Consider the following 16,581-nt stretch of genomic DNA (forward strand, 5'->3'; position numbering starts at 1 on the left):
CACGATATTTTTAATGAGGCTACGAATTTAACACTAAACAATTAATATTTAAATTCATTTTATGAGTATTTTACATTCTTGCTAACAATATCATTCAATTTTTTCAATATCATTTTATTGAAAATTCAATGCTATATAACTCATGCACTTAAACGTTCTAAACATTAAAATTTTTTTAATACTTTTAGATCCGAATTAGTGAATAAAATTCGAAAAATAACGCAAAAAAACCGAAGGTTCCACCGAGATTTGAACTCGGATCGCTGGATTCAGAGTCCAGAGTGCTAACCATTACACCATGGAACCGTAATGAGAAGTTTGAATAATATTTAATTTTATAAACAAACGGACAATGGTTATAATTTATATTATTGTATAAAAGTTCGGATTAAGGGAGAGGGGCGAGAAGCCAAAGAAATCAAGAACCATAGCCTACAGACCACAAAATTAGAGATTTTTTTATATGATTACATAATTTTGCAACATTCATTTATTTTATAATATTTTAATAATTATTTATTAGGTATGTATTGAATACAAAAGAAAATTCTTATAGGTAATATTACTTTATTATTTTAATATATGAATCTATTTAACAAAAAAATAATTTTGTTCATAATCCACTTAATAGATATTATTTAATTTCCTTATTGAGATTTAATGTTATTATAATATTATCAATGTAATGAGAAATTGAGAAATTGAGTAATATATTTATTAGATAATACTTCTAACTACATACCTATACGTGTCATTGTGTCAATAATATAATCTATGGTATAATATGTTTTTTTTTTTTTGTAATTTTGTACCTAATTTTGTTTTTAATAATATATAATAGTATAAAAAAAACTAGCTTGAAGCCCCCCCCCCCCATTCCGGTCCATATTTCTTCTGAGTGTGGCTTCGTGCTTTACCATTTACCAATCTTAATCCTACGAGCTTCAATTATTTCTTTGGACGCTTCTCCCACACTTTTTTTAACGTAATGTTAAAAAGTAATAGAGACTAGATGGAATGCATCATCTTGTTTAAGATCAATCTTTATTCTTTGCTTCTGATAATCTGTCGACAACTATAACTTGATTTCTTATTCCGTTCATAGCGACTTCATGCACATTTATATCATTAAAATAATAGTGTAAATATATACCAGCGGTTCTTAACCTGTGGTCAGCGGCCACCTGGGGGTTCCTAATACTCATGCCGGGGGTCCGTGGCAGCCTATTAACAGTATTAACACATAACATACGTCAGTACGTGACGTATTGTAAAGGAAAGGTGTTCGAAAAAAAAATTGGTAAGGGAGTCCGTGATTTCTAAAAATCTTTGAACAGGGGTCCGTGATCTAGACAAGGTTAAGAATCGCAGCTATAATACTTTAACGTACTTCACTCATATAGCCATATATATACCTACATAACTATTTGCTGCACATTTCCTACATAATTTAACGCAATGTACTGGAAACCCAGCTACACTTGACCAAGAATTCTCAGTTTTAATGACTGGCATTCTCATTTAAATACGTAAGTTTCTCAAATTAAAATAAATGGTATTTACTTATAATATAATAGTATTATGCTACCTGGATTTTACACTTTTTTATTTATCAAACAAAAGTGATGTTAAACACAATTTTAAGATATTTATTTTAACTATAATAGAATGTAAATGTATTATCTGAAGCGTTATATTATTATTTATAAATTATAATATATATTATGTTTATTATGAACATGGTATTATTACAAAAATATGATATTGCATGAATTATAAAATAAATTAATCACTTATGTTTCTAGATAAAACTCTCCTCTATAATTTTTATTTTATATGAATAAATATTTTTATTGTAAACCTTTTTTATAAGCTGTATTACTTGAAGTACGAAACAATGTTTTTATGACATATTTTTTCCCTATAGCGTCTACTTAATATCTGTGCAATATTCGATACAAAGTATTTTAGTACATCCGCACTATCCATGGCAATGAATTGTAAATCGATCTTTTTATTTAGATTTAGATCGATTAAAGATATACTAGCATGAACACTCATAAGTAAAATTTTAAGGAGAAGGGGAACGTGGTAAATAAAAAATTTAAACTAAATATTGGTATAATGTTGTATCACCTTATAAGTGTAAAATGTATTCTATAATTGTATACTAATATCTTTATGATTAATATTTTTATTGTAGGTACTATTAGTTAATTAGAGTACAATAAAAAAAGTACAGAAAAATAATAAAAAATAAAATAGAAGCAAATGTATTATTTTGTATCAGTAAGCAAAAACTACACATTTCTTCTTATTATCGTGTCCAAGTCGTTCAGCGTTAATAATCCATGTTAATATTTATTAAAATAAAAGTTAATACTATTTTTCTAGGAAAGAAAAATGCTTCACCTCATCCCCCTTCCACCAATGGGAGCCCATGGGTACTATGTATATCGCTATTTAGTTTCTACTTTTTTATTACAATATATATTAAAATATTATATGTTTATATTCATAAATTAACTTAATTTCAATTCTAGATAACTTTACTACACTTATTAAATGTAGTTATTTATTTTCAAAATACCAACAAAAATTACTTAAGTAAAGTAAGTATAGTGTTTAGTTGAGATTTAAAATATATTTTCACTCAACCACTAATAGAAAATGAAATTTTTTTTCAATTGATATACGAATAAAAAATAAACATATACACATCGTATATTATTATATCAGTCTTAGGTTGTCATTCAAAAATATTGTATATAATATAACTACGAATTTTACGCTGTAACAAAAAGCGAATAATCTTTAAAAAAAATAAATAGCATGAAAAACGGACAGTGTAAATTAAATTGTGTGTAAAAAAAAATGCAAAATAACAGAGAAGGTCCCACCGAGATTTGAACTCGGATCGCTGGATTCAGAGTCCAGAGTGCTAACCATTACACCATGGGACCGCCACAACTTGGCAAGGTCATTTATAAGTATTTAAATTGTAATCCACGTGTTTGAACACAATATACCTTAACACGAAATTTATTTTTGTGATAATTGTGTTTTTTCATTAATATTATTTACTGGTAAAATACAATTATTATGATTCTATAAAATAATGTTAATTCTAGAATTCCCATGGTTATAAATAGTATTTATTATTTTTTTTTAGACTGTAGACGCTTTTTACAACTGTGTAAATGACCAAGACACTATATACATAATATTTATAGCGCCCTTGTCGTATTACTAGCAAGGCCCTCATCTAGCAATATTGCATTAACCATTGATTAAATCTTCAATGTTCGACAAAATCTATGATATTAATACACATCCAATCAGTAAAATCTATATGTGTCGTCTCCGTCTTAAACATTTAAAAAAAAAATTTTTATGAATTTATTTTGTTAATAATTAGGTTTTCAAAGATGTTAATTGACGAAATATAATTAAAAATACCGGGAAATAAACTTAAAAAGGAAAATATGACCTAAAAGTGCAAAAAATGAACTATAAAATTAAAAACATCAAAAAATACAAAATAAAAGTTTCATGAATGGATTCATTGTTAAGTACATCAGTAGTTACATGATAATTCAAATTATATACTTACAAAATTACGTTTCACAATTACCAAAATGAAATGCACTTTTCTACAAATTCATAGTCCTACTTATTAAATATCTATAACTTACACTATATATTTTACTGTGGTATACCAATAATTTTATCTTTAAGAACTTATAACAATGAATATAAATGGAAAATACAAAACTATATAATATCGCGTATACAAAAAATTATAATTGGGTCAATTTTATTTTTTATTGCTGTTTGGATATGCGGTCTACATATAATATTGTAGACCCTGTGCCATTGATGATAGGCCGTTTATTCGAACAGCACCAAAATAAATTTACCTGAAATTACACACTACTTAGACAGAAAAACATTTTGTAAAATTACTTTTTTACGAAGAAAGATATTTCTAATGGAAGATGTTGTAACATAACCTAACCTATAGCTTAAGTGAATACCATATCTCTAATATTTTATCATTACGTAGCGCCTTAAAATGCAAAAAATAATCTCATAATACTTTAAATAGGTATTAAAAAAAAAAAACTTAATGAAATTCTAATTTTTAGGAATAATAATTAGGCATTTAGCATAAAAATTATATTAATGTGAAAATATTTAGTAGGTAGCGAAAATTATATTCCAACTTGACATCTATCAAATGCCAGTCGTTGGGCTTCATTTGAATTGTTAGATATCTAGAGCCAGTTTTAAGAAGAAATAGACAGTTTTGTTGATATTTCGTTCGTATCAGAAATATTGCAAACGAAATAATAATCGAGTACCCGACCTCAAAAGAGAGAAATTACTTCAACTAAATTTTGCCAGAACCACAAAAATCATATATAATCCAGCTACAAAGTATAATTAATATATATATGTATATATAAGGAGCCGAAAAAGAAAAGATAAAAATTAGAAAACCATACACTTTTCCCACATGATTTACAACATTCAATGTTAACCTTTCTCAAACAGAATATAAAAAAAAAATACACAATGCCTATGTATAAAAATTTGTTCAAAAATATACCTACTGCAAGAACATCCAAATAGCGAACAGCGAATATCAGAATACATATTATATACTGATGCACACAAACGACGGAGTTGGACTTGTAATTTGTAATAACTAATAAATAACATTAGCATACAAAACCCAATATTCACAGCAGAAACAATGGCAATTTACAAACCCATAAAATATCTTTCCACACAGACTATGCAACACTCTAACAAAATTTAGAATACTTACTTAATGAGTAATGACTAGCTCAGCAATTTATAATTATCATCACAATACGCAAAATTCAACTTATATTACAATATGTATTCAAGAAGAAACCATTCTGGTAAGAAAAAAGGGAAACAAATTCAACTCGTATGGATTTCAGGTTTTATGGGTATTAGCAGGAATAAAAAAACTTTAAGAACTGACTCAGAAGTATACAATGTTACCATTTCAATATCATCACCCATTATAAACACCTTAATAAACTCAGACGCAGAGAACGCGATTAACTCACACATTGACAATAAATAACATTCGCATTGACGAAATTTAAATAAAATATAAAACAATATAAACCAATGGTATAATCCTGAATTTAATAGAAAAGAAAAAAACATAATTAACCACCTTCCAATCCACCAGGGTATATACAAATAAAGTACAATTTCTTGATGAGTCAAGACTTTTCAAGAAACTTAATTTCATTCCTTAAAAAAAATCCAATTGTAAAAGTAAAAATCAATTTAAATAAAATATAAATAGCTAAATATACATAAAATATATTAACGACTTGGCCATTAATATTAGATCAACAAACAAAAATCGTTTTATTTTAATTTTGAAATGTCTATATACTTCCATACGACAACAACTAACTTTATACTTATCATATGGTTTTTCACAATTAAAATGATTATGATTTTTATGTATAAATAAAAAAGTTTAGACTAAAAAAAACTAAATTTTTTATTAATCAAATTATTTACTCCGAAGTTAGTGACAGACAACTAGTCATAACTATATTCAATGTATTAGTTTCACGCGACTTAATAAAAGAAACTTTTCAAAATTCAACATAAAAAAACCATGAAAAATTTTAACATTAAGATATTAAAAACAAGCAATTAAGTTGATTTATTCAATAAGAATAATTAACAAACATTTAAATAGATCTACATCTATTTCCAATAAATATACTTATAGACCTACAGTATACCCAAAAAAAATAAACCATTTCCATTCCTATTGCAGTGATTTAGAAATTATAGGTAATTTCAATTATTTAAATTGTAGGATATTGATTAAATGTTGCTAAATTAAATTAGACAGTTTTATTTTAGTTTTAAGACAACATAATTAGTAAATATTAAATTGCTTATAGTTTATTCCATATACAGAATAATACATATTTTATTCTATATTTAAAATGTTTGTGTTTGTTCAATATGCGGTAAAAAAAAAAAATCTATTCTAGTAACAATATTTAATTAAAGAAGTTTACTGACACTGTATATATACACTCAAGGAGAAACTGGGAAGTTACTTCCCAATATTGTCCAAGAATAAATGGCCCAAATCCATTACAACTAATATATTTTTATTAATGCTAACTACTTTTTTATACTTTCAGCTAATAGGTATAAAATAACTGAAAACGTACACTCCACAATATTAATTTAATACACAGTGTTTATTTTAAATAAAATGTTGTAGTAATAGAATACTATTATTAACTGGTCAATTTTTAATTTTTCTTTGATGAGGAATATCTATAATAATAATAAATAACAAAAATAAATTTTAATATATTAGAATTGATGTACCTAATTTTACAAATTGAATTATCAAAAACTTGTACAAGATAATGTACATAATAAGTGTAAGTATAAATTTCAGTCCATACTATTTATATTGAATTAAGCAAATTGTTTTAAACCAATATGATTTCTAAACTTATCTAATGACAAACTTGATTCTTGATTGTTTTTCTCTTGTAATTGATTTTGATTTATTGAATTGTCAGGCTTGAATAAATATACTGCATTTGGTAATAATGACAGTTTCATTGGTTTTACTTCATAGTCCTCATTATCAATTGACAGCCATTTATTTTCCTAAAAAATAAATACAAATATAATAAAGTTTTAATTAATACTATACACATTTTAAGTGAATTAAATATTGGTAATACATCATCACTATGAGGTGTTACTATCACATCTTTAGCTTCTATAGTAGAATTTTGAATTTTACTATTTTCATCTCTAAATTTTAAATAACCTTCTTTCACAAATTCAGAGTAAGAAATATTTTCTGGACCAACATTTATTCGTAAAACTGGTGCCTCTTTGATATCTAGATTAATATCAACATTAAAAGTTTTGATTGGAACTTTTGAATAATTACTGCATTCAGGATTGATTATTTTTGAATAATCTGTGCCACCTGTAATTACAACAAAAAATATTTTTGATGATTGTAAATTATTATTTTGTCGTATTAATTAATAATTAGGAATTGGTACTCACTAGGATTTCTTTTAAATGAAAAAGCCCAACTTATCCAGGACAATAAACTAGATGATTTATTTATAGCAGTGGTTACTTTTGTGTAGCAATTGCTACAACCAGAGCATGGCGGACTGTATTCTAATTCTGCATCCACTGTATAGTGGATAAATTTGTTTCCAAACACAAAAGCAGCCAAATCTCTCAGTTTACCAAAATACCAGTATTGATCACGGGTTACTTTAGCCTCTCTCAATGCACCCCACTCAATACTATTCAAAGCATAGACACACTTTTCGGGATTTTGGCTCTGTTTAAAAATTGTTAAAATTGAGGTGAATTTAAAATTGTATAATTTGAATTTAATCAAAATTAATGAACAACATTAACCTCTAAATTTTCAATTTTCACAACAGGATGAGCAGAATTAACCTCATTTATAATAGCCATTGTTGCGTTGGTAAGAAAATGCACATGGTTGTCATCCTGGGGTTGTAACAGTTGTCGAGCAACATTATTTGTACGCCCAAGAGGTAAAATTCCAATAGGTAAATGTTCAGTGAGAGATATATCACCCTTTAAACGTCTTAACAATCCAGTTACTACCTACAACAAAATTTTAATCTATTAGTAATAACTTTGTACTTTTCATCTTTTCATAACTAATAGGTTGTTAGTTGTAGTTTTGAAAATGTACCTAAAAATTAAATAAATAAATATTCATTCAAATATATACTATAATTTTAATTTTAGTTTAAAAGTCTAGGCAAACATTCCATTACTTAATTTTTCATTAGGTATAATTAAATATTTTATATTGGGGTAACCAGATTTTTGGATAAACTTTAATTGAAATGGTAAGTAAACACAAAATATATAATATAGTTTCAGTTGGGATAAGCAAGAAGTGTTGCCCAACTATTTTTTTCATACTCCTCTTGTACATTTTCAAAAATTTCAGTTTCCTATAATTAAATTATGAGAGTAAAGGCATCAATTGTTTTTTAATTAAGTATATACATTGTGTTTTATTAAAAATTTTAGTTATATCTTTTTCAAATTAAATAAAATACAATTGTATAAGTAATATTAATTTTAAAAATACCTCTGATAAAGTGCCATCACCTCCAGCTACAATAAGAGCATCCGTTTCGCCTATTAAATTTTCTACCAAACTTCTAGCGCCGCCTTCTCGTTCTGTTATTAGGATTGTAACTGAGTAACCAGCCAAGTATAATAGAGGAGCACAATATTTTTCAAAATCTGATTTAGAGTTTCTGAATATAATACAAAACCAAAATGAGAATTTTAATTATGTTAAGACCAAAAAAATTTTAAAAATAAGATATACCTTTTGTTAGCGGCTGGGTTCAATATAACTGTTACTTTTTTTGGTTTTTTATCTACTGACAATGGCATATCTCCATAAGCCGAAACAGTTTTACAGCATTGAGACATAAACATGTGAGTCCTAAAAATAAAAATAAGCTAAATTCTTAACAAATATCAATTACAAAACACCAGAAAATAACAATGTTATGTTATTGTAATAAAGGTCATAGTATTAGGAATAACATTGATTATTTTGTTTAGATTACACTTAATCATTATTATTAACCAAACCGTCTAAAACTAATCAACAAACGAAATAGGTAGTGTAGGTAGTTGTAAGTAAGGGGTAAATCACTGAAATAGGTGCCTACTGGCTACTTTGTAAACGAGTACAATTTGAATAAGCAACAATCCTAATTATTATATCACCTCACCAATAACACCAGAGTGTAGATGAATAGATTCCTAATAGAAAAAGATCATTTCAGAGAGATTAATAGGTACTCACTCATATTTTTCGTTGGCGAAATTTGCACCGTAGGACAGGACAGCGGTGAAGAACACAGACTTCTTCCAATTGTTCCTAATAGTTTTAAAAACTCCGAATACTTTAGCCATGTTGAACGTGAAACCTGAGTTACCGTGATAAATTTAAAATATTTATTAAATCATTTAAATCGTTTTTGCAATATTCACTAACGTTATGTGATAAGTGATAGCGCGTTATCGGCGTTAAATAAAAAAAGTGATAAACTGATGAACAATCGTACCGAATAGGTACTGGTTATATTATAATGATTAATGGTTGATGTTTTTGACAATTAATAAACCGTTCTTACCAGTCAGTGTGCAGTGTCCTATTATAATAATAATTATAGTTTTTGGTACCTATAATGTGTATTGAGTATCTGACTATTTCAAATATTTCTATTATTCTAAATTCAATTATGTGGTCAAACGCCTATAATAAAACAATAAACAAACTATGAAACCATAAATTGTGACAACAGTAAATAAATAGATCCAATCATGGATCTGTCATTTTATATTCACCTTTCAAGATCCTGATCCTCCAAGAAATACTTTAAAAAATCAAGCTTAAAACACCGGTGCTTAAAATGCTCTGATATCAACGTTTTTAAAGCTTTTAAATCACTTTTTGCTACCTTCAATTTTTCTAATTTTCTTTATTTTAGATTCTGTGCGGACTGCGGAGCGATGAGTGTATTAATTTTACAATAGTGGGTGTGTTTTTTTTTTTATCTACAAATCTCATCATCTTTTGGGATAATAAAAATTAAAAATGCTTTGATTTCATAAAAATGGAAGTGGTTTCTGGCATTAAAGTGGATCTAGTTGGTACTTGAAGGATCAAAACTCAAACATTAAAAATTCCCAACATTATTTTTTTTAAACAGAGAAAATGAAAAAAAAAAATGAAGAAAAAACAGTAAGTTTTATAGAAATCAAATTTTTGACAAAATCGATTTTGTTTTGGTGTAACTTGAAAACAAATAACTGTAGAAACTTGAAATTTTTACCAATATCTTAGTTATCATTTTTTACTCACTATAACATTTTCAAAATATTACTACTCTTTTTGAGAAATTTATTGGTATGGGAAATTTTCAATAAATATTCTTTACAAATTATATAGACTATGTTACTATTGTTAAATTATAGACAATGACAGTTTTTACTTTTTTTAGTTTAATTTAGTAGTGAGCAGTAATCCCTAAACAGCCTCAACACTTATTGACTACTGCTCAGCAGTGTGATACCCATTGGTCAACCTTTTTACTCGTAGTTGTTTGCCATATACTTACATCACTATCAAGTCTTGTAACTGTAAGCTTTTTTAAGCATCGTTCGAAACTTGATAGGTTTATTTATTTTTTCTATTTTTTTATCAGTTGTATATTTTTAGATTGTGATTGAACCTAAGACTACAGAAACAAATTCACAACTAAGAGAGATCATAAATTAAATTTTATTTTTTAATATTCTAGAATGAACAATTATTATATGATATATACTTCACAAAACGTTTTAGACAGAGTTTAGTCAAATCTACCATTTTTAAAAATTTAAGTCTACTTCTACATCAAATAAAAATATCTTATGTTTTGTTTTGGATTTGTATTCTCATTATTTTTGAAAAAATTTAATCATATTCAGTATTCCATTTATATCTAAGGTAAACTGATTAAAACTAAAGGTTTAAAGTATTTCTTTATCCTGTCTATAAGGATTTTATGATGAGTTGACAAAATAATATTACATTTGACACTTAATGTAAGTACTAATTTATATTATAATTTTATTCATGCAATTAATATATCAAGTTACAGTGAAAACTGTCTAATGTAGAATAGCATGGGACCAATCAAAAATTCAGTTTTAAGCAATTTTCGGGATTATAAATTCATATTAGTTTTTTACATTAAAAAATTAGTTTATAACATTAATAATTCTTATTTTTTAAGATAGAGACTAGTTATAAACTTAATTTATTACTTTATTTTATATAACTCATTTTAGATTAATTACAGGCTTATTATTTTTTTTAATTATTAACAATTTATACATATTACATAAGTATGAAGGTTGAAAATTAAATTTAAACATTTAGCTTTTCTAAAAATCATGTAGAGTTTTTGTTTTGTCACTGTTGTTGATATTATTCTAATATTATACGTATTTGAATGAACATCACTTAGTATGTACAAGCAAACTGTTGGTGCATAACTGTTTCACAGCTATACATTATACATACGGGATAAGTTTGTTTCATAGATACAATAACCAAAAAATACAAATTACCTAACTAATATATGTAGTGCAGATTTATCTTGATTATCGTTTTATGATGTACCTACATATTATTCATATCAACATAACATAACGCATGTCATATTTTCGGCTTATATAAGGTTTTTACTTGCATTGAACAAACAAAACCGTTCCGTTTTCGCATTAGGAAGGTTCCGTTTTATTGAGGTTCAACGTTTATATAAAATTATAAGAACATGTCGGAACCACAGAAAAATTCCGTATTGGATAGTTTTCCATTTTATTCAGGGTTTGCATTACAGTTTTCACAGTATAAGTTATCATTATGATTCACAATTATATTATAGTTTAAAAAAGACGTATCAACACTACAATGTGAGACAAAAATGTTGTTTCATAATGACCTGTATTTAATTTCATAAACTATTTAATGTATACAAATGAACAGAAAAATTTATACTAAAGCAAATTGCCCAACAATGTAATTAGTAATTACTAATTACACATATAATATGGTGTATATCTTGAATGAACACATACATTAATTAAAACGTCTAAGTATCACTGTTCTAAGACCATGTGCTTGTGTGCATAAAAAAACGACAAATTAATAATTATAATAATTACTAAGTTTACAAAAAATAATTAAATGATTTAAATAACTATTACATTTCACTTGCTTAACAATATTAAATTCAATAACAATATTATTTTAATAATAATACAATGTGTCAATACTCGCACTTGGTGTTTACCAAAAGGCACATGATAGAAATGTTTATTTAAACATAAATAAACAATTATATTATTCATTAATTAATGATACTGTTATATGTAACAAAATAATCATAGTAATACGTATTAAAAGTAGCAATTGTAATAATATATAATAAGTAATGATAAAAGATTAAAAAAAATTAGTATAACAACTTAATAGTTAGATAGCTAGTACCTACGAGTAGTCAATTTGGTAGGTACTGAAATATATGTAGTGTCTTTTATTAACAGTACATTTTTGACCTCTCTAAATGAAACAATAATAAGTAACTTTAATAATAATAATACTGTTAGTCGTTTACTCGCAAAATAGAAACATAAAATTATTTGCGTTTATCCAACTAAACAAATGACAAACATTACACAATATTTATGATTTTGATTATTTGGGTCGATAATTTTGGTAAAGCATATTAACTCCATATAATATACCGACAAACAAATTTACAAAAACATAATAATAATAATAATAATAACTATGTAAACTTAGTTAATCTAAAATTATTAATTAACATAAAAGACAGTCTTTTGGCAATGTAATGTGTGTTAGTAAAAAATAAATAGCATTTACTTTGAATATAAAATAATAACTTAAAATAATGTACTCAACTAATTCAAAAATATATAAGAAGTTAAATTGTAACGACACGAAACAACAGTGACTATGAGCAGCACACATTTCTTTTAGTAAAACATTTATACACATATAATACATATAATAATAATTTATATAAAAAAAATATAATAATAATTAAAAAAAAAAAACAAAAAATATAAACAACTGTTACTTTCAGTCAGGGTGTTTATCGATGTTTTGAAAAAACCAGTGTGTGAAGTGTTTAAGTTGCTGTGCAGCGCTGTTAGATTCATCTTGTAATCGACGATTTTCTTCTCTTAAATGTTTTACCTCGTTTTGCAACTCCATTCGCATTTCCATTTCACTTCGCAACATCATTTCCAAATCATCTGGACTCATGTTTGTTCTAATAAATGCATAGCTTAATTAAATAGACTGCCGCATAAAATATTGATTGATAGAAAATAGAAAAATATTTACTTGTTCGTACTAGAAGAATTTAATATGGTAACACTACCACCATTCATGCTATTCCAATTTTGATCTTTATTTTCATTGATAGTAGTAGTCTCTGGTTCTTTGATTTGAGCGCCAGCTGATACTTTACGTAATGCTTCAGTAGCTGTATCAACAAGAATTTTCCAATTCATTCGATCAATTGGAGTGTCTGGTAGTGGCAAATCAGCAACACTAGAATAGTAAATAACTTTATCAATACAGGAAATATATTTTATTTATTCAAAAAACTAGAATATAGTATACTACACAATGATGATATCACTAATACTTAAATTACATTGTTAATTATTATCAATACTTTTAATACCTTTCAACCTGATTCAGTGGTTTCATTTCACTTAGAGCTGGACTTGGTGCACTAGATATGACAGTGGCAGGACGAGCTTTGGTAAGAATAACTTGACCCTGCTCTACATTTGATACATTTTCTCTTGATGGATTCTTATTTATTGTGGTTTTAGTATCCTGTTTATTAACATAGTAATTTTTAATTCATAATTTTTCTATATACCTGCAAGGTTTTTTGGTAATGGGTGTGATAAGCCTGCGGACTTCCAGTCATTGGCATAGAAAAAATGAGGAGATGAGCCACCATGAAATTATATCCAACTTTTAATGTCAACAACCAAAATTTTAAAAGAACAAAGCAATTCAAATAGTTTGGGTCAGAGAAATGAAATAAAAAAAAGAAATAGGTACAAGCATTTAGTTGCAAAATCACAATCACTTTCAAAGGATTTAAAAAACAGTTAAAATCACATTAATATGACTTATAATTACTTATGGAGTCGAGACATGGCTCATTAGTAAAAAATGATGTAAGAAAACTCTTAGTTCTGGAGAGGAAAATATTGCGAATAATTTTTTTACCTGTAAAGGACATGCTAAGTGGTAAGAAGAAAATAAAAGTGATGGAATTAGAAACACTCTACCATAAACCCTGTATACTAGAAACAGTAAAGTATAAAATATTATGGACATACTTAGCATAATCAAAAACCACTCATCATAATATAGTAATATAAGAAAATTCTATTGAGAGAAGACTGCTGGGAAGGCCACATTTGAGATGGGAGGACATAGTGAGAAATGATGTGAAAGCGTTGGAAGTTTAGATAAGAAGATATAAACATCAGATAGAAAAAACTAAATGCAAGCACATATATTGAGATGGTCTTAGTAGCTGAATTTACCTTAAAAGAAGAAGGAGAAGAAGTTTCTATGTTAACTGTACAGGTGAAATAAACAAAACTTACAATGAAAGATGAATCTAAATTATAATCAGGATCTATTAATTTCATCAGATCTTCTTGTAATGTACTCATATTGCCACTGAGTCTACTGCTTGCATTTGAATTGCGTCCAGAGATACCAGGTCTAAGTCTTGGTTCACCTCTATCCAATCCAGATCGAGGGCTTTGGTTTCGACTGCCATTGTTCTTCAAACTTTTACGATGACTATGGGGTGATCCAGTACTACTGCTTCCAATTGTAGAAACATCATCTTTTAAAGAGGAAAAAATCAATCATAAATTTATTATTTAATATTTAAATTATAGTGTTATGACAACTACCTTCACTAGCTACTAGGATTCTTTCATTCAATGTTTCTGGTATGTTACCATTGCTTAAATTCTTTTTAAAGTGATTGGTGTCAATCAAACCACTTGTATTTTCTAATTCAGGGCCACTTGTTGCCTGAAAAGTAACAAGATTAAATACATAATTATAAAATTACTCATCATTTATATATATATTTATATTACTAACCTTAACTAATCGTTTTGTTGATCTTCGTGGTTGTTCTAAACGGTCGTCAAATTGTTTATGGAGATCATTATTATGGTCAGAAGACTTGTTCAAAAAATCATACTGTTGAGCAGCAACACTTTTACTACTCCGTGGATCAGAATACACAGAAAATGAATTATTCATAGTAGACAATGGTAATGAATTGCTTGCATGCACTTTAGAATGGGTTTTGGTTGACGTTGGTGTCAACCTTGAGGGGACAGGTGGAGGATCTTCTAATGGAACTTCTAATAGATCGTACCAACGATCATCAGATGAATGACCACTTGATGAACTTGTCAATGTACCCTGTAACAATATTATAAAGTAATCAATATAAATAAACTTATACAAACATATATCATATTTATATAATAAATAACAAATTTTATAGTCTAATTGAGCTCAAATACTAAATTTACTTTTGTAATCTGTTTGTTTTTCACAGTGGTGTAATTATTAGATAAAACTCAAAATCTATGATTATCTTAGTAATATAATGATACATCAAAAGTCTGTAAATTTAATTTAGTAAAATATGAGTATTATAATGAAATTATATTTAATTAAAATCTCTATATTTTTAGCTACTGAAATGTTAAATGAAAGAAAAAAGTTTTATATTTATTGGAATTTTTTAAATTTTGTTTTCATTAGAAACTGTCAAATATATTGATTTTAATTTCAAAAATATGAGCTGTGATAAAAATGTTGTTAACAGTGTTTTAAATTATATTCATAGCAAATTTTAATTAAACATTTTAAATTGATAAAAATTAGCATCAATTTCAAAAGAAAAGCACAAACCTTAAAATTGTATGATTTAACTTTAATATATAAAAATATTTATATCATATATAAATCATAATAAATAACTTCATTTTTAACAAGATCCCCTTACTAAAAATATATATGAGTACATACATATTTAAATTCAATAACCATTTTTACCATTAATAAAGAATTGTTTTTAATACATAATGATTAATAACCATTAAACTAATATTTTAGTATTTTCATGCAAAATTAATTAAAAATATCTTTGTGATAACTACTTTTTATAGTTGTCCAAAACAATAGTTTTATCAATTTTTTACAACTCATGCTATGAAGAATAATAACTATATTATATTGGTGGTTTTCTGTTTGTTTCTACATTAAATATAAAAAGTTATGAATAAACTATACATGAATTATTAATTAAGTGCAATAAATTTAAATTAAAGCAAGCCAACATTTTTACCTTTTGTTTAAGTCAGGCCTGATGGAAATAAATTAGTTTAATAGCCTAAATAGCTTTAATAGCCTATGGTAATAAAAAATTAATTCGATACCAGTTAATCAAAAAAGTTTCTAATAATTTTTTGTCAATGAATAATTATTAAACAATTAGTAAATTTTAATGTGAAAAAAATCAAAAAGTGTTTTTTTTATAGTAATTAATAATGAATATTTTTAATCATATCATTAATGATATGTTCAATAAAAACATAATAATTGACATCTGTTAACATTTCTGTAAAAATGAAAAATGAAAAATAAAAATTTTTTGGGACTTGACTAACTACTTAACCCGAGATTTATTTATACTAATTATTCACTTATTCAATTCAACTCAATGGATCATAGGACCAACTGTTTAACTACCATTTGTATAACTTACCTCAGGATTTTGAGGAAAACGAGTATCCATT

The 16,581-nt window shown here is 26.3% G+C and overlaps 2 protein-coding genes and 2 non-coding genes across 5 annotated transcripts in view; all 4 read right to left on the reverse strand.

Moving 5' to 3' along the window:
• Positions 1–234: 234 nt before the first annotated feature.
• Trnaq-cug lies at positions 235–306 on the reverse strand. The gene has a single exon. It is a non-coding gene; the product is annotated as a tRNA-Gln (tRNA).
• A 2,585-nt stretch (positions 307–2,891) lies between these two features.
• On the reverse strand, positions 2,892–2,963 carry Trnaq-cug. The gene has a single exon. It is a non-coding gene; the product is annotated as a tRNA-Gln (tRNA).
• A 3,413-nt stretch (positions 2,964–6,376) lies between these two features.
• On the reverse strand, positions 6,377–9,125 carry LOC112601769 (acylglycerol kinase, mitochondrial-like). Its single transcript, XM_025349546.1, has 7 exons — positions 8,939–9,125; positions 8,450–8,569; positions 8,204–8,375; positions 7,489–7,704; positions 7,120–7,408; positions 6,783–7,036; positions 6,377–6,705 (listed from the first exon to the last, which is right to left on the reverse strand). Exons 1-7 carry the CDS (start codon positions 9,046–9,048, stop codon positions 6,508–6,510), a joined length of 1,359 nt encoding a protein of 452 aa, XP_025205331.1. The 5' UTR covers positions 9,049–9,125; the 3' UTR covers positions 6,377–6,507.
• Positions 9,126–12,503: 3,378 nt separating this feature from the next.
• The window catches only part of LOC112601583 (signal-induced proliferation-associated 1-like protein 1), a 41,531-nt gene continuing 37,453 nt past the window's right edge, over positions 12,504–16,581 (reverse strand). Inside the window, exons 16-21 of one of the 2 annotated variants that reach the window (XM_025349283.1) lie at positions 14,867–15,196; positions 14,671–14,794; positions 14,353–14,600; positions 13,404–13,561; positions 13,058–13,267; positions 12,504–12,983 (exon numbers count right to left, since the gene is read on the reverse strand). In XM_025349283.1, the coding sequence (XP_025205068.1) occupies positions 12,791–12,983; positions 13,058–13,267; positions 13,404–13,561; positions 14,353–14,600; positions 14,671–14,794; positions 14,867–15,196 (1,263 nt within the window). In that variant the 3' untranslated portion in view covers positions 12,504–12,790. The remainder of the gene's footprint in view (positions 12,984–13,057; positions 13,268–13,403; positions 13,562–14,352; positions 14,601–14,670; positions 14,795–14,866; positions 15,197–16,581) is intronic. The other variant, XM_025349282.1, reaches the window with a different exon arrangement.

Source organism: Melanaphis sacchari, unplaced genomic scaffold (genome assembly GCF_002803265.2).
Source record: "Melanaphis sacchari strain LSU unplaced genomic scaffold, SCAv2.0 Contig7_pilon_pilon, whole genome shotgun sequence".
Taxonomy (NCBI): domain Eukaryota; kingdom Metazoa; phylum Arthropoda; class Insecta; order Hemiptera; family Aphididae; genus Melanaphis; species Melanaphis sacchari.